This window comes from Pleurodeles waltl, chromosome 9 (assembly GCF_031143425.1).
Source record: "Pleurodeles waltl isolate 20211129_DDA chromosome 9, aPleWal1.hap1.20221129, whole genome shotgun sequence".
Classification (NCBI taxonomy): Eukaryota; Metazoa; Chordata; class Amphibia; order Caudata; family Salamandridae; genus Pleurodeles; species Pleurodeles waltl.
The window spans coordinates 508,717,744-508,742,864 of record NC_090448.1 but is presented as its reverse complement, the minus strand read 5'-3'; the positions used below and the strand labels follow the sequence as shown (position 1 = coordinate 508,742,864).

At 44.2% G+C, this 25,121-nt stretch overlaps 1 protein-coding gene across 1 annotated transcript in view; it reads right to left on the bottom strand.

The window, feature by feature from the left end:
• The window catches only part of KCNH5 (potassium voltage-gated channel subfamily H member 5), a 703,848-nt gene that overhangs the window by 251,237 nt on the left and 427,490 nt on the right, over window positions 1–25,121 (bottom strand). The window contains exon 9 of the mRNA XM_069207374.1: window positions 9,071–9,270. Within this exon, the coding sequence (XP_069063475.1) occupies window positions 9,071–9,270 (200 nt within the window). The remainder of the gene's footprint in view (window positions 1–9,070; window positions 9,271–25,121) is intronic.

The following is a 25,121-nucleotide window of genomic DNA, read 5'->3' as shown; positions in this document are numbered from 1 at the left end:
ATTTTTGTAGTTCTTATAATTTTTCCCTGGTTGGGTCAGTATTTCACTTTGCCCTTGCAAACAAAACAGGGAACTGGGACCTCAAAAACATAGTTAGTTAATCAGGAGTTCCTAGTTCTTGTGACATTTCTTTCCCTCTCTCTCCTGCTGTTAGAAAGGAGGGTTTGCACATGACATCTCTGGGCCACTTTACATGTATGTGCGTGTGCACATGAAAGCTAGGCTATCATTTATCCGCACATGGAGGTGATTTTGGAATCCTTACAGGGCATTTGCTGTCAACTGTACTTTAGTAAATATTATGTAATGTTACATGTAATAGTTATATTGTAGGGTATTGTATTCCGTTTGCATGTATACAGCACTTGATTACGAGGTACTGACGAGCATTTGCGGAGGGTTAACAAGCTGGCCCATAGGACTGTTTAACTGAAAAGTGAGTGGCCGTCATGTGGCCAATATGGGTAGTATTTCGAGGCTGTTAATGAGGACTTGAGTTTTGCCTTGTTACAAATTCTGTTGTTGGAGTGAAAATGAATGCGAGATAGAGTGCTTATAGACTAGAGGCTTGCCCAAGGGCAGATCCAAAGAATGTGAGCGCAATTAGTCTATGTGGAAAGTACTTCGGTGCTGAGTGTGTACGCAGAAATTGCACCTATAGTCCTGCATTGAATGTAGTTGTGATTAAGCATTGGTGCTAGAAAAAAGTGTGAGAATAGATAGGGCTCTCCATGAAGATGCCGATCATCTGCTGGAGTGGTCTGTATCATACAGGTTTAAACACATGAATTGGAACAGACTATAACTACCAAGAGATGAAAGGTGCTACTATTAGCAAATGTAATTTTCTATCAATTTTAGTATGTGCTCTGAAGAGTCCATCTACTTGTGTCTGTAACATATTGATGAATGCACCTAGAATGGAATTCACCGTACTGATGAAAAAAAATTGGTGAATTCACTTTTAGAGGAAAATTCATTTTATCTAGATTGTCTTTTGCTCTTTCTTCTACTATCCCACATCTTAATAAAGGAGGGTGTTCTACTCCTTAACCCTCCATTCCTGTATTTTTTCGCATGTAGTCTCACCTCCTAATTTTCTTGCAGGAGAACTAGCCTTATCCCTCACCGCCCTAACTCTTCTTGATCCCACGACTAGGGATGTGGCTCTGTCTCTTCCCCTGTCCACCTATTTACTTGTTCTTTGACTAGACCCAACCTCCTGATTTCATGCTTGCCTTTGCCCTTCTCCATTTCTCTTCACTGTACCCCTCTGTTCCTTGAGCAAGTAATAGAAGAAAAACTACTTTGGCTTACTTTTCCCCCTTTACCATATTTCCTTATTGAAATGTATTCTTATAATTGTTAATATTTTAGGAATTGTGAAAAGTCGTTTACATAAACAACTTGTTATAATTCCTAAATCATTAGGAGTAGTTAGAATAAATAAAAAAGGAGAAAAAGTGTAAATAGGTTTAGAAAATAAAGACAGACTAACAGATGGATAGATAGATAGATAAATAGATAGATAGATAGATAGATAGATAGATAGATAGATAGATAGATAGATAGATAGATAGATAGATAGATGAATGACAATAACGGTACAATAATGTATAATATTGTTATCATGAGGTTTTTGGTGACATAAATCCCAAGGCCGTAGGCTTAGTGGTTTGCAAATGTCACCTGAATGCTGACCTGCCAATAGAGGACCATTTTACACATTACCCATATTGTATTTTGATATTACGGGGCATATTTATACTCCGTTTGCGCCGAATTAGCGTCGTTTTTTTCGACGCAAATTCGGCGCAAAACTAACGCCATATTTATACTTTGGCGTTAGACGCGTCTAGCGCCAAAGTATGAGTAAAGAGCGTAATTTTTTTGCGTGAACGCCTTCCTTGCGTTAATGAGATGCAAGGAAGGCGTTCCCGTCTAAAAAAATGACGGCTACGCAAATGCGTCGTATTTATACTCCCGGGCAAAAATCACGCCCGGGAGTGGTCGGGTCAAAAAACCCCGCATTTGCGCCACTTTTTAACGCCTGGGTCAGAGTAGGCGTTAAGGGGCCTGTGGGCTCAAAATGAGCCCACAGGTGCCCTCCCATGCCCCCAGGGACCCCCCCTGCCACCCTTGCCCACCCCAGGAGGACACCCAAGGCTGGAGGGACCCACCCCAGGGACATTCAGGTAAGTTCAGGTAAGTATAATTTGTTTTTTTTTATATTTTTTTTTTGGCATAGGGGGGCCTGATTTGTGCCCCCCTACATGCCACAATGCCCAATGACCATGCCCAGGGGACATAAGTCCCCTGGGCATGGCCATTGGGCAAGGGGGCATGACTCCTGTCTTTACTAAGACAGGAGTCATGTAAATGGCGTCTGGGCGTCGTTTAAAATGGCGCAAATCGGGTTAAGACGATTTTTTAGCGTCAACCTGACTTGCGCCATTTTTAAGACGCCCTAACGCCATTTTTCCCTACGCCGGCGCTGCCTGGTGTACGTGGTTTTTTTCCACGCACACCAGGCAGCGCCGGGCTGCTTGCGCCGGCTAACGCCATTCAATAAATACGGCGCCCGCATGGCGCTTCAGAATGGCGTTAGCCGGCGCAAAATATTTTGACGCTAAACTGCGTTAGCGCAGTTTAGCGTAAAAAAGTATAAATACGGGCCTACATGTTTATTCTGGGCTGCATAATGGGCACTGATTTCAATGAGAAAAAAGGAATATACGTGAATTGGCATACAAGCAGCCACAGTTGCTAGCGCACGTGTATTAATAAAATTATTAACAAGTGTTCATGTATTCTGAATAAGTGGTTTATATAGAAAATAAAATAATATAGAAAAATAATACACACATTTGAAAGTGTGATTACGAAGAGTGGCCGCCAATGTTCACGAAGTGTACTTATTAATATCTTAACACAGTGAAATGTTGAATATATGTTTGACTAATGTAGTAATACATCATATTGAGGGTTATGCATTATGCTTTAGATTTATTAATTGTAGGCTTTAGCTTAACATCAAAGAATCGACTGCTAGAAGATGCTCTTCTTTCTAATGTAACATTTTGTGTGTAATGTGTGTGAGACTGACTTTCTCAGGAGAAGAACGATGGAGATACTGATTGGAGTAGAAGCTGCAACAATATTGTTACCTGACAAGCCGGATGATGAGGACATTGCAGGACAAACCAATCAATGACATATGAATGGAGTAATGGTAGAATTCATAGATTTGGATTTTTAGTTTTATTGGACAAAGTGTGAACATGTGATTATTTGACCAATAGAGATTTGGGAAGTAGTTTTAGTAGTTTTAATTAACAACACTGCACTGAGAGAAGACACCGTCATTGCCCATTTACTTGCTGGCCAAAAGGTCAATATTTCCTTATGTGTCTTGACAAGAGACGTGCTTAACTTTAATGCTTAAAGATTTTGCGTTTTCTGAACTTTGATGCTGAATCCTGATGCCTTGCTGATCGACTGATATCCTTAGGACGAGGACTGACTCTGCTTGCGGATCCACACTGAGGATAGGTATTATGAATTAGACTGTTGATTATAATGCATATTCGCTTTCCCTTTCTAAGTACCAACTGCACTGTCTGAGGATAGGTATTATGAATTAGACTGTTGAATATTATGCATATTTGCTTTCCCTTTCTAGGTACCAACTGCACTGTTTTGATAGAGCCATAGTTAGATGTTTTTCCAAATTGATGTTACTAAATTGTTCTGCATGAAGCCCAACATCCTGATGCTGATCTGATGTTCATTAAGGATTCCTTACTAATGTAATTGTGCTAATAGGGAATAATGCTTGATGAATTTCTCTGCTGAATTTGAATGTACGTAATTAATTTGACGCAGTTGACTTTGTTATTAATTTGCACCATCACCTTAGAATGTGTTGTATTTCAAGCTTTGATTAGATTACGTTTCTTCTGCTACTTTGGACGGCCAGTATTGTTTCTGTATTGGTTTCATTTGATTTTGAGATTAATCTATATGACCTTAGCATTGTTAATATAGGGAAATAAATATTCTAGCTCTTACTAAAGGTGTGGTTATTCATGACTGGAAGGTCATGGTGGGTGACAATTGATGACTCCATTGATTATTACTGTTATTGATTGTTGTTGATTATTGATATTGTGTATTAGTTATTGATTATGTGCCGGAGATATGGTAAGAACATCTTTTTTGCTAGTCAAAAAGGTTCGTCAACGTATTCGCATCCCCTTGTAAGTTTACTTATTAAGGTCAGACGCACTAAGAGAGAATATGCTCTAAGGAAACTACCTGGGAGAGGCAGAATTGAAACCTATAGGAATGCCCGGCCTCCAGCCAGCCATTATATTTGCTGTGATGATTCATCCTGGAGTAGCTGGGGGCCAACTCATAGTGAAAGGCTGTACATAGCCAGCCATAACATATGCTTTGAAGAGTCCAAGTAGAACAGAAGAGGAGTAACTCATAGCAACAGAGAGTATAACGCCAGCCATTGTGAGACACTCTCCATGGAGTGACAAGGCACGGCCCATCAAAATGGGAATTATACAACTAGCCACCATATGTGGCCTAACAAGTCCACACAGGAGTGACAGGGAGCAACCCATACAATGGCTATTATACAACTAAGAATATTGCTTGGTTTCTAGTGTGTATGCAGTACAATAAACATTCACTATGGTGCACTGTATTTTAAATATGGCGCACACATGGTTGGCGGTAGGGGAGTGCTAAGCGTACCACTTTCCATAAATCTGCCCCTTTGTTCTTTAAGTACTATGGTACTGACCAAGACTGTTGCTTTGTGTGGCAGCCATAGTACAGTGCTGCCTGAGGCATACAACTCTATAAGTCTAAGAAAATTACTAACACCCTGGCCAAACATGAACAGTATAGCTTAATGTTTTCCGGACCTTTCTACAAATGGATTTGCTGCTTTTGGTAGTGATTTTGAACATTCGCCCATTTTCAAGTGGCACCTCACTATAGTGGTTCACCATCAAATGCAACAATGATGTAGTTTGAGGCCTTTTTTCCACATACTTTTATTCAAATGTAGGTGTGAAATACAACAAATAAGAACTTCAGACATCGTGGCCCCAAACATGTATTACATATCTGAGATTAATTTGAGTCCAAACCAGGGTAGCTCCAGCTAAGAGCATATGAAGGAGATCACATATAGGTGCATTATTGAGACAAGAGTCAAACTGCCATTGTAGAATGATTTAGTATCAATGTCTGTACTTAATAGTTTATAAAATGTACTGTTGGAAAGTCATCTGTTGCCCAAAGCCTCTGTAAGTCAATTTGTATGAGCTTCCAACTGTCAGCACCTTGATGAGGTGTGAACTTGCTCCTAGACCTGAGACAAAGGCCTGGGCGTGGGAAGGGATTCTGATCTTTTGCAAGATGACTATCTTGGCTGTGCCCAGTAACCTAATTATCTTCAATGAGGCCTACCCTGTCACAGTCAGATGTAGAAAACACCTCGGTCTGACCACTCTTTTGTCATACTAGTCAGACACCCATCCATCCCAGTGGGAGAGGAATTGTCCCCAGAAGCTGTTTTGCGTGACCATTGAATAGAGGTTGTTAATTTCCCTTGCTACACAAGGGAAAAAGGGCTCTGCCATCTTGGTTTTAGGTACAGATGGGCACTTTAGGATTGTTTGCAGTGGACACACAGGACCTGCTGCAAAGTGGGTGGGTTACTCCTGGGAACCATTTTCCTATTAATCAGGGAGGGGCCAGGAGTCACCTCCACACAGAGACTGGTGCCAAGCATAACTGTGGCACTCTTGGGCACCCTCTTCAGAGGACTAGAGGACCTGTGGAAGACAGAAGGAAAACTGCACCTGCTGTTGATACCTGTGAGGAGACCCATACGGGTTCAACCTGCACCTACTTGGAACCAGAACAAAGAAGCGGATTCCAAAGTTTAGATGGCTAACCTTCAGTTATACTATAGGAATCCAAAAGCTGCAAGAATGTAACTGTCCTGAAAAAGCTCAGCTCACCAGTTGCAACTGGATGTGGCATTGACCCTGTGGATGGCTTCTGTTGGAGTAAGTCCTGACCCCCAAGTATTGATCCTGAAGTCCTGGATCCCTTTCTTATTGTTAAAGTGTACTTCTCCTTCCCGACCCTAAAATCTGGGACTTAGAAACTTTTACAAGACCTTTTGCCTGAAGAGCCGACAGAAGACCAGGACCAACCTGCTGAGCTGATCTGCTGAGGGTTCATCGCTAGTGGGCCTGACTTTGCCTCAGCTCCAGCTATGCTCTTCTCAGCAAATACAAATACAAACATCAGTTCCATTGCTGACAGGCATCCAATATCATCAAACCTTCTTCGGCTACAGCCTTGCTTATGAGTCCAAGTCTAAGTCCAAAGGCAGAAAATTTTCCAAGTTTGAGTATAACTTTGCAAATTGTACAAATCTGACCTACATAGCTGGCCTGAGCTCTATCATGGTCAGTCTCAAACCTTACCCTTATCCACCTCTAACACAAGCAGTTTCTTTTTGGTCCTATTTTTATTAAAAAATGTAAAAGTTAATCTCTCTCATATCACTTATTGAATTCGGTTTGTTTTGGTGTCATTTTGTTCATTACATATTCTCTATTTCAATAAATAGGAGTGAGATTTATTCGGTTATGCTTTCGGCTCTTTAACTCTTTTGGCACTACTAAATGCTCAATATATTTTCCTACAATTGTCTGCTATTTGCCATAGGTGCCAGGTATTTATCTTGGGTTTAAATTACTGAAGCCTTTGTGGACAAATACGAATAGTGCCATTATTAGTTGTGATGGACCACCATCCACCCCAATGTGCAAAACTGAACTTGCTTCTGCGTTGGTGACAAGGTAACTATCCAAATACTCATTATTGGCTTCCCTGACCTTCTTCCAGTTGGAATCGGCCTCCCCACTTGGGCCGGAGTACCCAAATACAACTCTTTCAAACTTTTCAAAAGTTTCTAAACTTTACACTTACGAATGCTTGCTTGAGCTTTGGACCAAAAAGCTGAGATTTAAATTTTTCTTAAAAATCTATATCTCGGGAACCCTCTGGTGCTCATCTTGGTGTCTAAAGATTCATAAAAATATAATCTAGTATTAGAAACTAGTGTAGGATTTCGTTTGTGTTGTGTGACTTTCTGAGCCCGTAGTTTGGTGCTTTGATGATTGGATATGTAGGCTGTGTTTTATTTATTCATTCAAATGAACTAAAGCAGTGATGTTATCTTATGCACATGGCCCCCAAAGCTTACTTCCAAACCTTCAGCATTATATTTCATTTGGTGGCCCTTTTGAGCATTTGATCTAAATAAAAATGTTGTGAGGTTAAATTCTTCTGGAATCTGGTGTTGGACAAACTCACAAAACAAGATCAGGGTCCCTGTCGGGCATGATTTTCAAACTAGCAGCAAAAATAGAACACTAAAAGTGTAATTTATAGTTGGGCTAAATGGCAAAAAGTGTGAGATAATTGGTTCTACTTCCTCACCAAACTTGCTTTCTGGCCCCCTATTTAGGGGTGGAGTGCCACATTACTCAGCAATCAAAGGTGTCGACCTATCTGACACAGAATTGCTGCCTTTCATGCATCATGAGGCCTACCCTATTTTCCCTTTCAGGGTCTCTCTACAGGGCAGGACAAATAATCCCCCACACACAAGGGGAAAACTCTGCATGTGAAAAACATTTTTTGTTTTTTTTGGAGAAATAAACTTCTGAAATGTACAAATGAGTGCTGAGCAGGCTGCATCAACATGACAGGTACAACAAAAGTGAATCTGGTGCATTGGGAAATGCGCTTCCATCAGTCAAATCTTACTAGGGAGGCAGGGATCTCTGGATATTCCCTGTTAGTGTTTTATTTTGTTGGCAAGCACTGTCAATTAAGTTATTCTGTGCACCTTGGTAGACGCAAAGTTGTATTTCTACTTCTATGTTTGTGGAATATTTTTATTTTCAAAATCTGGCCACCCCATTAATAGGTGGGTATGGTGGGTATGGTTGGTATTTTACTGAAGGTGGGTAAGTTATAAAATGTAACGCCAAAACAAGGGAAAATGCTCTTTACAGTGTTCCACAGAACAGTTAGTCATGATTTCTTACTTCTCACATTGTGATATTTTCATTCATTCTGAGCTGGGAATCTAGAATGTGGTGGTACAATCAATCTGGGGTAAAAACCACCAATATTGTTCATAAGTTCATATATGATCTCCGATGTTGTTAAGTGTTATTAAGAAAGAATCTAAAAGCTGTATTTTCAACTCGTTTTGCAATTTTGGACATTATATTGAAAAAATATTAAACATATATATCATAACAATATACTGGATTAGGGATAGCAAACAATTCTAAAAAATATCCTTAACAAACATTTAAAAAGTACAATGCAAAGGTTTATTATATTAATAGGGGTCGTGTCCCTTACTGAATCCAATAAAAATAATGACTACATTTTAATTCTTCTAAACCCATTTTAATCTCAAATGAAGTGTACCAACTTTATCTGACAGTGTTTGTCAAAAAAGTACAGACACCACATATGATATAAGCACACATTTTCAAATAACTTACAATGAATTTCTAGCCTCCCTATAAAAATGTATTGCACTTTGGCCTGAAGATTCAATATTGGATCTTTTGTTACCAGAAGGTGATTTCTGGATGAGTGGTTAACAAAAGATCATCTAAACAAAGTGTGCATTGGTGACCTTGGTTAAACGTTGTAATCCAAGGACCATGGTAAAAGCATTAGCTATCTATGGTAAAATTAAAAAAATAAAAAACTTAAGAATACATCCATTTTACTTGAGGTATGAACAATACTTGAATTGAGCTGTGAACCTTTTGCAACTACTATCATACACTATTACTCTACTTGCAACCTTTCTTGAATAAAATATGTGGATAGCATTTAATTACACAGTGGCCTAAGGACAGTTTTCTTCTAATAATTTCATGAATATAGAATGAATTGAAATGTATAATGTCTGGATTTTTACCTCATGCACTCGTACCTTCTCTGTGTCAATGCCTTTGGACATGGACCAAGTAGACACAATATAATCCATAACTCGTTCACTTAGGCCTTTTGGGACTTGATATAGTTTGAGAAAGTCACGCACATTATTTAGCACCTCGTGGTACCGGTTGGTGTTGGCGTACATTTGCTGGAAAATTGTGGTAACATTTCCAAAAATTGTTGCATAAAGAAGAGCTGAAAGGCAAGAGGTAAAAGACAAAATAAGGTGTGTGAAGTACTCAGAAGCAATAGTTATAAACTGTGCTTAAAATAATAATGTAGTATGCCAGATGACCTCAGATGCATAAAGTGAGTTGTTGCACAATTGGCCATTTTTGCAGCAATTGTGCATCTCTATTGAACATTATTTTATAGTAAAATTAATAAAGAATTAAAAACATATTTTCCGTATTGTACATTGGTATTTAACGTAATGATGTTTTCTATATTAGATTCATTTGGGTCTTTCTGCATGGCAGTTTGCGTGAAAAAACAACATATTGCAGCATATACTTCCAGCAGCAGTAAAGAAAGGTTCATGTTTATTTCGGACCATGGTATGCTTGACAGGAGGACAGCGGCCACAAATGCATTTATTTTCTCACTGTTATGTTTAGTAAAGCAAATAAATGGATACACACCATCAAAACCATGTAGGTTTAATCTGTTAAACTATATTAAAAGAAGGCTGAAGGCTTAACAGTGATTTTGCTATTTTTTTTAAATGTACACTGCTAGAGTACTACTTCTTTTCATTCATTGAATGCACACAAATGAATCTATTTCAAAAGTATACTGAGATGTTGACCCACATGTTCCATTGTCTATCTCTCATTTTATATAAGAGAACGGAAGGATCTGGGATGTTCGTCTGCCACCTAGCACGCTGTAGCGGTGTAAAGTGGTGTGAGAATGTCACACTGGGGGCACCAAATAATCCATTACTGAATTGTGCAAATTTGCAGAAGGACACTTTGAGGGAGGTATGGCCATGAAGTTGCTACGTAGGTGTCAAGATAGGATTTAATTATCAGGCATGTCCCCTGGTTGGGGGGATAAAAGTCTATTTGGGGCAGAACATACATTGGCATGCCAGACTTTTGTGACTAAGCTAGCAGTTTACCGAATTTAACCCTTTTAAATCTACACAAAACTTTAAAAAAAGTCCATCCATCTGAGTCGCTTCCCAGTACATTTTGATGTGATCTGTGAGGGGGGAGCCAGAAAGAGATGAGGTCCACAAAAGGATGAATTGCCTTGTCAATTACAATAGGAAATTGTGGTATGCAATACAGAACAAATGATGGAATTTCCTCAAATTAAGCAGTATGTTTTAACTTTACTCATTAAACATGCTTTTCATTTTCTGATGTACCTCCATTCAGCCATTTTTGAGAAATGTGCATTCAAAGAGGGGTGAAGATTATGTATGACGGGGTTAAGAGTCAGGTATATCTGGGCAATTGGTCTCTAAATATGTACTGATTCACCACATTTGAGGGCACTAGTCAATCCTTATTGGTTGTGAACAACCTGAAGCCAGCAATTGAAGGACTCAGGGACATGGTCCCTGTATCCTGAAAAACAAAGAAAAACTATTTAAGGGGGCTGGATGAGCACACCCTGACTCCAGCGACATGTGAAGGGGGTCCTAAATGGCCCCCAATTTTTGCCTGGCCACAACATGGACAGTATGTCATGGTAGCCTTTAAAGTACTTGGGGACATGGCTCTCATTGGAATACATGTGCTAGAGATTTTAATTAAAATAAGACTTGTTTAATTAATGACCCGCATGAGAAATGTAGGACTAAATAAATTCTGCATTTGAACATGCAATTTCCTTTCTAAACTTTGCATGACACGCATTTGCTTGACTTACTGGATTTGCTAAAGTTAACAAATTCAGAACTGCTTTAGCTCAGCAGAAATGTTTCTACTGTGACTTTTGCATGGCCCTTTTCAGACTCAAACTTCCTATGTTAACAAAGAATGTTTTAATTTCTATTCATTATTAGAAGCTTGACCTACATCAAAATCTCAAAACTTGCTAGACTAATCTTGAACTTGTTTCTTTATGAATAGGCTTCTAATATGAAGATGTGTGGGGAACATTAAATTTGGGAATCACAGGCAGACTACACAAAACATTGCATGAAATGAAGCCACCTTCTAACTTATACAGTTTGAAGTACTCAGCTCTTGGAAGAAGATGACTCAAATTAAGGACAGAGAGAGATTACAAAATTGAACTAAGATAGCAATGAGGAGTTATACAGATGCAATTTGGGATGATCGAGCTCAGACATGGAGAAAGAGTGTAGTAGAGGGTGCTTGATTATATCCCGTACTTACAAAAGAGAAAAACACAAAGGCTAGAGAGTCTGAAAAATCTAAAAGGAAAAAAAGATTACAGATTAAAGGGGATAACTGGGATAAATAAACAAGTGGTAAAACTAAATCTGACACAGATACTGATTCAGGTGATTATATTTCAGATGGACTTTTGGCTACACATCCACCACCTTCTGTGGGTCCAGTACAGAATGATGGAGCTCAATTCATACATAATGTGACCATAGCTACAGCCCCTATTGATCCAGAAGTTACTAGCCCGGTGCAAGCAGTATCTCTTGCAAATGCACAACCCATATTGACTCAGCCAATTGTGCCACAGCAGTAATAACTCAACCAATTATTGCACAGCCTGTTACTACACAGCCTGCAACTCAGTAAGCAGTTTTAAGTGCTCCAGCACAACTGAGAACTGCTCAGATGATAACATTCACACATGCAGCTGCTTGTGTGATTATGATTCCAGCACAAATTACTAAATTGATTTCAACACAGACAGTGCCTGCACAGGTTGTTCATAAACCAGCTACAGTAGTTCAGGAGGCATCTAAAAGGTATACAGGTAAATGAGTTTATACTAACATCGCAAAATTCAGAGATAGTAGTGTGGACTCCTCCACAAACCATTCAAGCATTAGGAAAATGAAAAAGATATGTCTTCATAACACAAACTGTGCCAGGTGAAAATAATATTTTACAAGACGGTTTATTTCCTCCTTGGTTTGAAGAGGCTGCTACAAATTGTATGAAAGTTGAGGATGTACAAAGACCGAGTACCAGTCCAAATTCAAATGCTGGTCCACTCACAGAAAAAGAGAGGCCACTACTTGCGCCTAAATTAAAAATAAAAGTGGAAGAAAATTCTAGAGGATGTTTGGATTTTGATCACATAAACCAATATCAAGAAAAAGAAGCAATTTACTTATGTAATGAAATTTTGAGAAAGGCTGCAACTGTTCATGATAAATTAATTGAGTTAACAAACAAACATGAGGTTGAAACTTCTAAAATCATACTCCCACAGAGACGTTTTAGGGTACAATTAGATGACAAATCAATTGAAAACGTATTTTTCAGGAATGAACATTCACCTAATTGAATTAATAAAATGTTTACAAAATTGATAAATTTGACAAATTTGATAGTAAATGGTCAAAAAACATGAAAAGAAAAGGAAACAAGCTGAAGGAGTTGGGGAGAAAACAAAGCAAACTACACATGCAGGAAAGAAAGAGGCTACTACTGCCTATCCTTTATGAGAGATACCAGGTGGAGGGCATGACCCAGTCCCTTGGAGTAGGTGAGACTGCATCATTTACAAACAATTTTCCAAAGTTGAGAGAAAGTCCAATGCAATGGTACACACAAGTCAGTAGATTTGTTAAGATTTCAAAGGTGTTGTGGATTGATTTAAATACATTTTTTGATATTGTGCTTCCGAGTGATTTGTGGGCAGAAGGTAAGATTACTACACAATGTCCAGATGCAGAACCAGCGAGAGATCCTGTCACAAATACACCTTCGCCTGTGGTAATGACTAACTATAATGAGGCAATAACAGTCTTGAAGAGCAGAGTTCTGCATAAGGATTTGGATTATTTGAAATTGAATCAAATTCAGCAAGATGTTAAAGAAACTATGAAAAAATGCTATAAGAGATTGATGAAAGCATTTCAACAGCATACAGGACAGATGTATCTTGACCGAGCAAATATGGGATTTTTCATTACACAGTTTGTGCTTGGATTGAAACCTGAGATTTGTCAGCACATGCAGCAGAATGTGATTTGCTGGCAGACAAAGTAGTATGCACAATATTTAAGTGATGAGCAGGAGATGAAATAGCATACAATTATGGACAAGATTATGTTGGCCAAGACTAGGGCCCATATTTATACTTTTTTGCACCGCCTTTGCGTAATTTTTTGACAAACACTGGGGGAAACAGAGAAGAAAGTGCTCTGCTGGCACTGCGAAGCAGGGAACAGGGGACTGTGCACCCAGCCACTGGAGACAGTCAAAGGAGCACAGGGCAGTAGGGCTCAAACAAGCAGGCCGGCACAAAGAGTTTAAGTCAGTTGCCATTCCTCCTAGTAACCCAGCAGGTCCCAGGTCAGCACAATAGCAGCAGTCCAAGGCGGTTCCTGGTGAGTACCTCCAGCAGCATCCTGTTTCCAGTTCGGTCCATTAGTGTCTCCCTTACACTGGGAAAACCCCCTGTATGTATACTCAGTTTTGCACAAGCTTTTACAAAAAGGGGGAGAAAAGGTTCCAACCAGCCTAACTGGTTCTAGGAGTGTCCTCTTTCTCTAAGAGCACAGGCTCCAGACATCAGTGGCGGGTAAACAAGCCCTTTTTGTGTGACCAGGACACAACCTTTATAAATGCAGGTGTGCCCTGTCTCTCCTTCTCTCTCAGGCCAGGAAGACCATTTAATTTGCAGATGCACCTCTGTGACACCTCCACCATCTCTTTGTACAGGCTGTCTAAAAAGTATGCACAAAGCCCAGCTGTCACTGCCCCAGTCAGGGATTTGAATCAAGCTGCAAAACACCAGAGTCATAAGCACAGAGAAATGCTCACTTTCTAGAAGTGGCATTTCTATAATGGTAATAAAAAATCCACCTACACCAGTAAGCAGCATTTCTCACTACCATTACAACCATGCCAAACATGCCTACGCTACCCCTCATAGATCAGACAGATCCACTAGACATAAGGCAGGGCATTTCCATTGCAATCCTCTGAGGCAGCACTCACAGTAGTGAGAAACCAAATATGCTGTTTGTCACTATCCAGGACAGGCCATACAACCAGGCACATGTCCTGACTTCTACATACATAGCACCCTGCCCATAGGGCTAGCTAGGGCCTACCTTAGGGGTGACTTACATGTAGTAAAAGGGGAGTTCCAGGCCAGGCATGTAAATTGAGATGCAAGATCCTTGTGGAAGGAAACTGTGAATGTAGGCCCTGCGCTAGCAGGCCTCAGACAGGCCTCAGACAGGTTTGAAAGGCTACTTCTGTGGGTGTCACAAGCAGCGCTGCAGGCCTCTTAGTAGCATTTAATTTACAGGCCCTGGGTATAGAGATACCACTGTACAAGGGACTCACAGTAAATTAAATGTGCCAATTAGGTGTAAGCCAATCATACCAACTTTAGAAGGGAAAGCACCTGCACTTCAGCACTTATCAGCATTGATAAAGTGCTCAGAGTACTAGAGCCAACCACAAGAGGTCAGAAAAAAATAGGAGGCGGAAGGCAAAAAGTTTGGGGATGACCCAGCAAAAAGGGCCTGGTCCAACAGTTGTTTGATGAAAATGGCGGTGTAGTTCAAAACGTGAATGGAATCCAATCAGGAGATTTTCAACCAAGAATGCAAGGTGTCCAAGGAGGGATGATGTGTCTCAAGGTACATGAACAGGTGTTCCAATTGATCCAAGTACAGGTGTTGATGTTGCGACACTGAAGAAAATGAATCCTTGTCATCTTTGTAACAGGGTGGGACATTGGAAGCACGAGTGTAGGCTCGATCTAGATAGAAGTATGAATAACCAGTTACAGAAAAGAAATCAAGTGCAGGTGCAGAATGTCCCAATGCAACAGGCACAAGTGCAGCTGCAAAATCAGACTCTAGTGGTACAGACTCAAGTGCCACAAGCACCTGTGGTTTAATCAAATGTAAATAATACAAGATTGAATCGAAATGGGTTGCAGATGCAAAATCAAAATGTAATTCAGCAGTTTCCCATGTCTGATAACTCTGAGGTGTTAGACTCCGGCACGACACAATGATGGTGCGTGAGAGGAGAGGCAGACTGTGTGCTAGGCACAGCAAAAGAGGTAGACCAGAGTGGACCATTTGTAGAAGGTGCAGTGAATCGTCACCAAGTGTTGTTTCTTATTGACACCGGAAGTACCCATTCCACTGTGAGAACAGTGGAAGTACCAGACCTACCCCTCTTGGGAAAAGCGATCCAAGATGCTACAAATAGACATATTATTAACCAACTTCAAAAGTGGTTCCTGTAAAAATATGATAATTTGAAGAAAATCATCAGTTTGTGGTGTGTAATTCAAGTCCTGTTAACCTTTTAGGGAAAGATTTATTGCACAAGTTAAATTTCGTCTTCTACTGCAGGCCTCAGGGAGTTGAAGTTCAATCACATGATGGGAATGCAGGTTTTAAAATTGTTCAACAAGAAACAATAGGGATCTATTCAATGCTGACAGTAAAATACTCGCCGGCTGATTTAAAAGAGACAGTTGATACCGATGTGTGGGATTTCACAGGAAAGGATTTCAGTTTAATAAAAAAAGTAGAACCAGTCAGAATAAACTTAAAATCAAATGCAGGGGGTGTGGCATGGCCGCAGACGAGGGTGTCCACTTGCTGAGGGTGCTCTGCGCACTGGAGGCCTGGAACGGCAGTAGCAGAGCCCATGGAGCTGGAGCGGAGAGACCTACACATCGCTCCTGTCCTACCAAGCGTGGCTGGCGGGCACCGCACTTTGCCTGACATTGCTCCCGCGGCCCAGGTTGGGTCAGACAACCGCAGGATGTATTTCGACTAGTACCCCGAGCAGGGCCATGGGCTCAATTTTGACCTGAGCCTGGATGGCTGATCCTGACAGCCATTGCTTCGATGCAGAGAGGGAGGACCAGGATGTAGGTGAGCAAGGCTGTGGAGGGGGTGCTCCTTCCTCTTCTCCCTCACATCCCCCCACAGACTGTTGAGAGCCTGCCAGATGGTGCATGGTGCCTGAGGACTTGTGTGTGGTGCTAGGTGGCCCCCTGGGCCCCCCCGAGTTTCACTTGCCCCCCCCGAAGGACTGCCTTCACACCCAGAGCCCTGAGTAGTGGTGGGTCGTGGGATCTGGGCACCACACAGCAGAGGGGCACTGTGACCGTCCCAGTTGGACTCCATGAGAAGCGGAGCACTGCTTGGCGATGCCCAGTGGGCACAGAAGACAACAGAACCCGGGACCGAAGACCTGGGCCCCCCGCCATCATTTCCAGCAGCCCTGGGAGAGGAGCCAGCAACTTTTTCTTCTAGCAGTGCTTGAACTTGGGGCGCACCAGCGACACTTGGCCTGTTTCACCTGATTTCTGTCACTGTTTATTTTGATGGGGTGCCTTCAGATGGAGGAGACCCACTCCAACGCGTCCTGGCCTAGCTCTTTCCTTCCTGATTGAGGACCGAGTACACAGTGATCTTTGCATGCTCAGCTTCACAGTCCCTGGTTCAGGTTGCAACAACAGGGACAGCAGCTTGAATTGTTGGACGTGACTTCCTGGGACCCTCCTTTAAACCTGAGGCCTTCTGCTGCTGCATTCTGACCTCTAGTGCTGGAACGGGGTCAAGTCGACTGGCAAACAAGCCCGCCAACTGCTTTTCTCGGAGGCCCTCACTCATCAATGGTCTACAACGGTGACCCCAGCACTTCCGATGTCCAACCTGCCGGAAACCACACAAACACCCAAAACAGATGTCTCCATGGAACACATTCTACAGGAAATCACTGGCAGGAGACTGGAGGGTATGGATACCAAGATCTCGGACCTCGCAGCAGAGTCCAGGTCCATCCGTGCTGACATTGACAGTTTCCAGGACAAGGTGATGAATATGGATTGCCACCTCTCCCTCATGAAAGACAAACTTAACTCATCACCCAACAGGGACCAAGAGCTGCAGTATCTCCGGGACAAGCTCATGGATCTCGAGGATCAGGGCTGCAAGGGTAATATCCGCTTCTTCGGGTTTCCGGAATGGACATAGGGCATGGATGTCAAAGCCCTCCTCATTAACACCATCCCAGCTATCACAGGCCTTGGATTTTCTCCTCAGTTGGAGCTTCAAAGGGCACATCAACTAGGTCCCATGTGCAAGGGCCAAAAGGACAGACCTCGCCCCATCATTGCTTGTTTTCGCTGACATGACCAAGTCCAACAACTACTGACCGCTGCTTGCGCTCATGGGCCCTACATGTATGAGGGTCATGAGCTGCGAATAGCCCCTAATTTCTCCTGTGACACAAATGAAAAGTGGAGGGCATTCCTGGTGCTGCGGTCCCAGTGTCACCAATTAGACATTAAGGCCCATATTTATACTTTTTGACGCAACCCAGAGCCGGAGCTGGTTTGCATAAAAAAATGTACCGCCAGCTAATGCCATTCCTACGCGCCAGGCAGGCGCCCTATTTAAGGATTGACGTAGGGAAAAATGGGGCTTGTGCTTCAAAAAATGGTGCAAGTCAGGTTTGAGTAAAAAATCATGGCTCAAACCGGACTTGTACCATACTTTGACGCACAACCCCCATTGAAATGACTCCTGTCTTAGCAAAGACAATAACAACTCTCATAGAATGGGGGAGAATTTCCAAGATGTGGGGGGTCATTAGAATTTTTATTTCTCAAAAACAAACTCCTGCTTTGGGAGTTTGTTCTTGAAAAATAAAAAAAATGAAAACGTTTGGTGAAGGGCCATCAACACCAACAGCAACCATCAACCACACTTTTTATGCACTGAAAGGAACAGCCATGGTGACACAGCACTCATCTCTAAATTTGACTGATGGTAGTCAATCAGGATGGAGGAGGTAATGTCCACTGCCACCTTGACAGACTGAATATGGTTGGTCAAACTCACATTCAGGCCCTAGGTCTGAAGGAAAATATGTGGAACAGATGGGATGGAAAATCCATCCCAGCAATGAACTGACCTAGTTTGCTACAAAATCTAGCTATGTCCCACTGCAAGCTTTTGGTGCCAAAACCATTGACGTTAGTGGGACCTGGATGATATGTTATCTAACTTTGACGGTATTTGCAGGGTTAAGCCTTGGCACATGATCCCCTGGATGATTCTGACTTCCAGGTAAAAAAAATAACATTCTGATTTAGAGTTTAGAAAATGAGTTACTCCTTCACAAACATTTTCTTAAACTTTTGTTTATTAGCATTTAGTAACAGCATAAAAACACTACAGGTTTTTGTCTATCAGGCAGAGCAACACTTATAGCAATATCACAAATCCCTGTTTGTGTCCCATGTACTTCCTCAGTGGGCTAGTGACCTGGTGCGTGTATTGTGCTCAGGTTACACAGGGCCTGTATTTTCCACCATTCAAATGCACCACATGTGTGCAAACGCTGGATTCTGATTGCTTGACTGCCTGTTTCATTTTCTAAGCGATGATTGCCTGAGGATTGCAGTGTTTTCAGTGCATTGCCTAGCCCACACGTGTGTGATAAGTATGTGGAATTCCTCTAACTCGGCCTGCTATGATGCCCCAACCAAATGGCAATCTTCTATGTCCCAGGGTAGGTCGCCACCCGTACAGGGATGAGCCCAGGTGTCATGGCCCTATCACCAAACTATGCAAGGGGGGGTCCATTGCAGGGAGACCAGGGTGATGAGGGTGGTACTGGAAGAATCTAATGGGCAGAAGCCAAGGGCACTCACCCCTCTCCTGTTCCACACTCGGGTGACTGGCCTCCGCCCCATTCCCATTCTGGTCTGTTCTTCTTTCTCCATCTGGGATGCCTCTAACTCAGTCTCCGTGCCTGTTGGGTCATCCACTAACTTCAACCAAAGGTCATCTATGAACTCCATGGGACTCCTCCTTCTGCAAAGCCCTCTCCTCGGCCCTGGCCCTAGTCCAAGGATCAATCTTAGGCCACCCACTGACTTTCAAGCAACTGCGGTTCTCTTCTTGTCCAGTGTCAGGCCCGGTCGCAAACCTGTTCCTAACCTTTCTTTAGCTTGGGCCTAGGGAAGACCCCCAGCAGGAAGGCCTCAATAGATTTCCCCAATGTGCGGTTCAGGGTCACATTGAGTTTTGAGAGTACTTGCTGTCAAGACCCCGAAAAGTATTTGCATCCTCAAGTCATATGGAGGAAGCCTGCATCTAGAGCTGTAGATCTAGTACAGGGTCTAGGTTTGCCTCTATAAATCGCGGTCATCCAGTAAGGCGTCAAGTATGTCCTGTGCATTTAGTTATACTGGATGTACTTCAATCGTGAGTTATGCAACATCTTCTGTGGGTACACCAACAGCTTCCCCCATTCTGCTTCGACGAAGTTCCATCTGAGGTTTGTAGTCCAGCCCTCCCTAAGGGTCTCTAGTGGTCTACAAGCCATCATGTTCAGTTCCTTGTAAAACCACCTAATCAGGTGTCTCCCTGTGCCCCTCATCAGTAATAGCTGCAAAACTGGTTGAGTTGCCGGGTCATCATCGCCCTGTTCCAAGATGTCTTTGAACGGTTGGTCACAAAAGTGCCTCATACAGGAGGAATTGGCCTGTGAGAGGGACGAGGGTGCCCAGCTGGTAGCAATTGCTTGCTGTCACTATCCTAACCTACGTCCAGGTGCTCAACTGGCTAGCTCAGAAATGTGTAGTCAGGTCACAGTGGGGTAGCTCTACCAATGATATTTCAGGAGTGTAGAGCGCCTTACCCCCCATCTGCTTAAGGCAGCAGTGCTAACAGCTCAGTGACATTGCCAGAAGAAGTCCTGGTTGCAGGATATGCCAAGCAGGCTGTAGTAGTTTCATGAGTAATGTCCCCTGGTTAAGTTCAACCCCAATTCGTCCGAACTCTGGTAGCCCCGCCCCATGCAGCCATCGTGTGACCCACTGGACCTGTGCTGTTAGGTGGTAAAGCTCAAAGTCAGGGACCCTTTGTTCCCCCATCTAGGGGAGGGCAGTGTAGGGTCACGATTGAGACCTGCTGAAAGTCTCCACCCCATATTAGCTCCCTCAGAAGGGTGGTTCAGCTGCAGAAACCACAACACTGGGACCCGCAAAAGCAGGTTTGCAAAGTAATAAAGCAGCCTAGGCAGCATAACCATTTTGGAGAGTGCTATGCGTGCCATTATTGGCAGGTTTAAGAATAGCAAAAAGGAGAGACAGAAATGTAAGGAACGCATTGCCTTGCCCAAGTTACGCAAATCCGCAATGTCATGGTAGACTTGGATATCAAGATATTCAAATGTGTGAGGTGCCCAGGGAATGTACAATGGGTAACTGCCTGGTTGTGAGTCCTCATGCATCATAGGGAAGAGACATGGTTTGGCTTGATTTACCTGAAGGCCGTAATCCTGAAGGAGCCCCAAGACAAGGCCAATATCTTCCTCCCCATTCTGCAGGTCCTCCGCATAAAGTAAGATGATGTATTCCTCTCTCTCCACAATACGTACCCTACTCAGCACTCTGTCCTTAAATACTCTGCCATCTGCTTGATGGCCAGGGTGAAAAGCAATGTGGACAGTGGAAATCCCTTTCTTATAATGCAGTAGATGTAATATGTGTCTCAGATGGTGTGCTCTGTTTCAAGCTAGCTGTGGGCCTTGAGGAAAACAGTCACACCCAGTTGGACCCTCCCTCTCCCAGCCCCATGCGGGACATGACTGTCTCCAAGAAGTCCCACCCAGGAAGTCGCACGGTGTCAAAGGCATAAACCTAATCTGATGAGCATGTATTAAATAAGGCAGGAGCAGTCCCAGTCAGGAGGGCAGTACATTACTCAAAACCTTGAAGTCGACACTGAGCAGAAAGAGTGGTTGATAGTCTGCTGTGCCAACCTCAGTTGAGGTATTCTTTGGTAATGGTACTACCAGGGCCTCTGTTGTCAAGTCTGGGAGTCACTCCAGCTCACGTGCCTCCTTATATATATCCTCTAGTTTTGGGACCAATACCATGATGTACATCACAAAGAATGTTAAGTGGCAGCTGTCAAGGCCAGAGACTTTCCAGTGGCTATAACCTTTATGGCAGCCTGTATTTCTGGGACAGTTATCAGCTCCACCAACCACTCCTATTGGGAGTTTCTGGAGCTCTATTCGGTCCAGGAGCACATTGAGGGCCCCCAGCTGGTCCGACCACTGTGGCCATACAGGGATACAGGGGAACATAGTAATCCTGAAACACTGTGTTCATTTCCACAGGGGAGTAGAAATTATATCACCACCCTAGGACACCATTCGGGTGATGAGTGTACCCCTGCCCTCCAGGCAGATCAGCCAGTCCGACAACCTTCCTGGTTTCCCTTTCTCATCATGGGCACGGGCAGTGTATTCCGTGTATTTATGCCACTGGAAGTATTCCAGCAGCGTATCGTACTGTTCTCTAGCCTTGGGCAATCTAGGGAGAGCCTTTGGATCTGTGCCCAGCAAATTGTCCAGCCGATGTGTAGTAACATCGAGACAGGACAGCTCCTGGTTGAGTCTGCAATGTATCTCCAATATTTGACTCATGCAGTGCCCCCTCATGACTGTTTTGAAGGCTTCCCACTCTACCATGCCCCTTGATGCTGTGCCGGAGTTGTCCACAGATTATTGGTCTATCTGATCATGTAATGTATTCTGAAATACCAAATCCACAAGGGAGGCTGAGTGCAGGTGCCATGTTGGAATCGCAAAGCCTAGTTAACCGGTTGAAAGGTCAGCAGGTGCGGGCTAGGATCAGACAGCATGCAATCAAGATGTTCTGTGCGTGTCACATGGCAGCACAGCCCCACAGAGCAGATGTATCACTGTGGAATGCACTTTATACATGTTGGAATAGTAGAAGTAGTTCCTGTCCTAGGCATGCTGTGTTTGGTAGACATCCTTCTTGTCGCAGTATGCCATTCAGTCCCTCAGCCAACTGCCGTCCTGTGCGCCAGCATCCCGGTCAGTGGCTGGGTTGAGAATCTACTAAATATTTAAAACACAGTTAAAGTCCCTTCAAGTAGCAAGACCCTCTCTGCTAGGTGACTCAACTGGGTCAATAGGGATATCAGAAAAGGGGCATGATCCTGATTCAGGGCATACACACTTCCCAGTACCACCAGTGTGCTGCACAGCTTCCCTCTGACAGGACATATCGACTCTCCTTGTGAATTTTGACTGCTATTGCCTCAAAGGGAACCCCAATGAGCACCCCATTCAAACATGTATGTGGTGACATGTACCTGTCTGCTCCAGCTGCATTGTATTCTGTCCCCCTCCACTCTTGTGAGGTCGGTTTTCTGCAACATAGCTGTGTGCACACCTTGCCTCTTGAGATACATATATATTTTCTGCTCTTTGACTGCTGCCCCATCTCCCATATAATCCATGTCATAGGGTTAAACTCATGCAATGGGTGTGTCATAGTTGCTGTCTCAACGAGTCCCCAGCTCCCCCACCACCTCCCCGCCCCTGCCCCTGTCTGCCTCCTGAGACTACAAAAAAGTAAGAACTGAGAATATAGTGAATATATGCCCCACCTTGCTCTCCCTACTCTGGTAGGAAGATGCCACCAGGGCAGACTCAACCACCTGATAGATTCAGTACAGGAGGGAGTTTTTAATAAGTAAACTACTGGATAAAAACTGGGATCCAGATGACTAAAAGTACTTTGTATTACCCCAGCTTTTCACCTTTATTGAAAGGTGATACCTCGAAAATTATGGTTAAAGTCAACGAACACTGTACATTAGGTGACCCCAGCCATGCCTTTTGAGGTATCACCTTTCACTGTTTTTAATAATACCTATGTTCCCCATTAATAAAGGTAAAAGTCAGGGTAAAACAGGGTATTTTTAGTCATCTGGATCCCAGGGTGGAGGCTCTTTGGAAAGAGAACCAAAACTGGGCTTCTCTGCTGTAGCAGTCACATTTGGTTGTATTTTGTTTTATTCTCTAAAGGGATGTGTGACTGTTCCTTTCCCCTTCTTCTCTACCTATATGTGATTGAAAGTTATGTCTATTGCGTCCTTCTGTGTTTTCAGCTCATTGCTCCAGCTAGCTCACCCATTCCGTCAAGCACCTCAATACCTCAATCAGGCACCCATTGCTTTCTGTGCCAGCTGTAGTTCAGATAGGGTTGTTTCTGATTACTTAACTCTGTCCACCAGTTTGTAGTGATCTGCTCGCAGCGGGCCCAGCTCTGCCGCTCTGACCCTATCTCACATTGCAGCTTGGTCTTTGCATTGGCGATTGCTGCAAGGGGTTTGTCTGGAGTGTTCAGTAGGGGTTGGGCCAGCAGTTCCAGTGCCATCTCCACCTCCACTGGGTCTTTATTGCCCTGTCAAAGCTCATGAGTGGGCCCTTTGGCCCGGACCTTGGGTTGCTCCGTCATCAGCAGGTTTCCCATGATAAGGCTGTCCTGTTCAATGTAATGTAGTGTGTCATCGCACAACCCTTAGGCCCTCATTCTGACCTTGGCGGGCGGCGGAGGCCGCCCGCCAAAGTCCCGCCGTCAGGTTACCGTTCCGCGGTCGAAAGACCGTGGCGGTAATTCTGACTTTCCCGCTGGGCTGGCGGGCGGTCGCCTTCAGACCGCCCGCCAGCCCAGCGGGAAAGAGGCTTCCACGATGAAGCCGGCTCGGAATCGAGCCGGCGGAGTGGAAGCTGTGCGACGGGTGCAGTTGCACCTGTCGCGTATTTCACTGTCTGCGCAGCAGACAGTGAAATACATGTAGGGGCCCTCTTACGGGGGCCCCTGCAATGCCCATGCCAGTGGCATGGGCACTGCAGGGGCCCCCAGGGGCCCCGCGACCCCCCCTACCGCCATCCGGATCCCGGCGGTCCGACCGCCGGGATCTGGATGGCGGTAGGGGGGGTCGGAATCCCCGCGGCGGTGCAGCAAGCTGCGCCGCCGTGGAGGATTCAATGGGGCGGCGGTACACTGGCGGGAGCCCGCCAGTGGTGCCGGTCTGACCGCGGCTTTACCGCCGCGGTCGGAATCCCCATTGGAGCACCGCCGGCCTGTCGGCGGTGCTCCCGCGGTCCTCCGCCCTGGCGGTCTTTGACCGCCAGGGTCAGAATGAGGGCCTTAGTGGGCAGTTGCAGCAGGTCACCACTGCTGGCCTGCCACTCGGTGCAGAGGTCATGTGTCACCTCGCACACTTCTGGATCACCCAGTCTCCACTGATATAGTGTTGTTCAGGGAGGCAGGCAAGGCCTCCATTGGGTTCTGGGTGGTCGAAGTTTCTTGACAGTCCCCTAAGGGTTTTTGTCCAGTCCCTGCAATTCGTTAGCAGGCACACCGGCTCCCATGTCGGGCCAGGTTCTCCTTTGACCCATAGGGCCAAAGAAGGACCCTCGTGGACATCTAGCCCCTTCTCAGTGGTGATCGTGTCACCTCACTCTGGGCCTCAATCCCCCTCAGCCATAGTCCCCTTGTCCTCAAATGCCAGCTTTCAGACCTCAGCTTACTGGGTTCATCCACTGCTGCCCCTGGGGTCCATTCAGGCAGCCACCGCGTCAGGCCCTGCATTTGGCTCCTATGCTTACAGGGGTCTTGGCTGGAACCAGCTCCTCGAGCCCCAGTCAATGTCGCCACCACCACGGGTTTCTTCAGCATCAGCCTCACATACCGCCATGCACTAGTCTATGCGGCAATCTTCAGGTGGGTGGGCAAAACGCTCTCACCCCTCTACTTGATTTTGGGCTTTGACATGCCCCGTGCCCTGAAGTCATGCACCTTGCCCAGTGACACCACTGACAGCTTCAGGAAGCAGTGTCGACTCCACCATGTTTTCTATTGGTGTGGACGGTGTCTGGGTGGGTGGTCCTCCTCCGGTGCTCCTTGCCTACATTAGCATGCTGGCTACCCTCTCTTTTGCACGGGAATGCAAGTCGTACCATCGCTTCCGTATCTCCTCAACGAAATGCTGCACAACTCCCACTGCACATATTTTGGTCTGGATGTCTGTACAGTTTCCT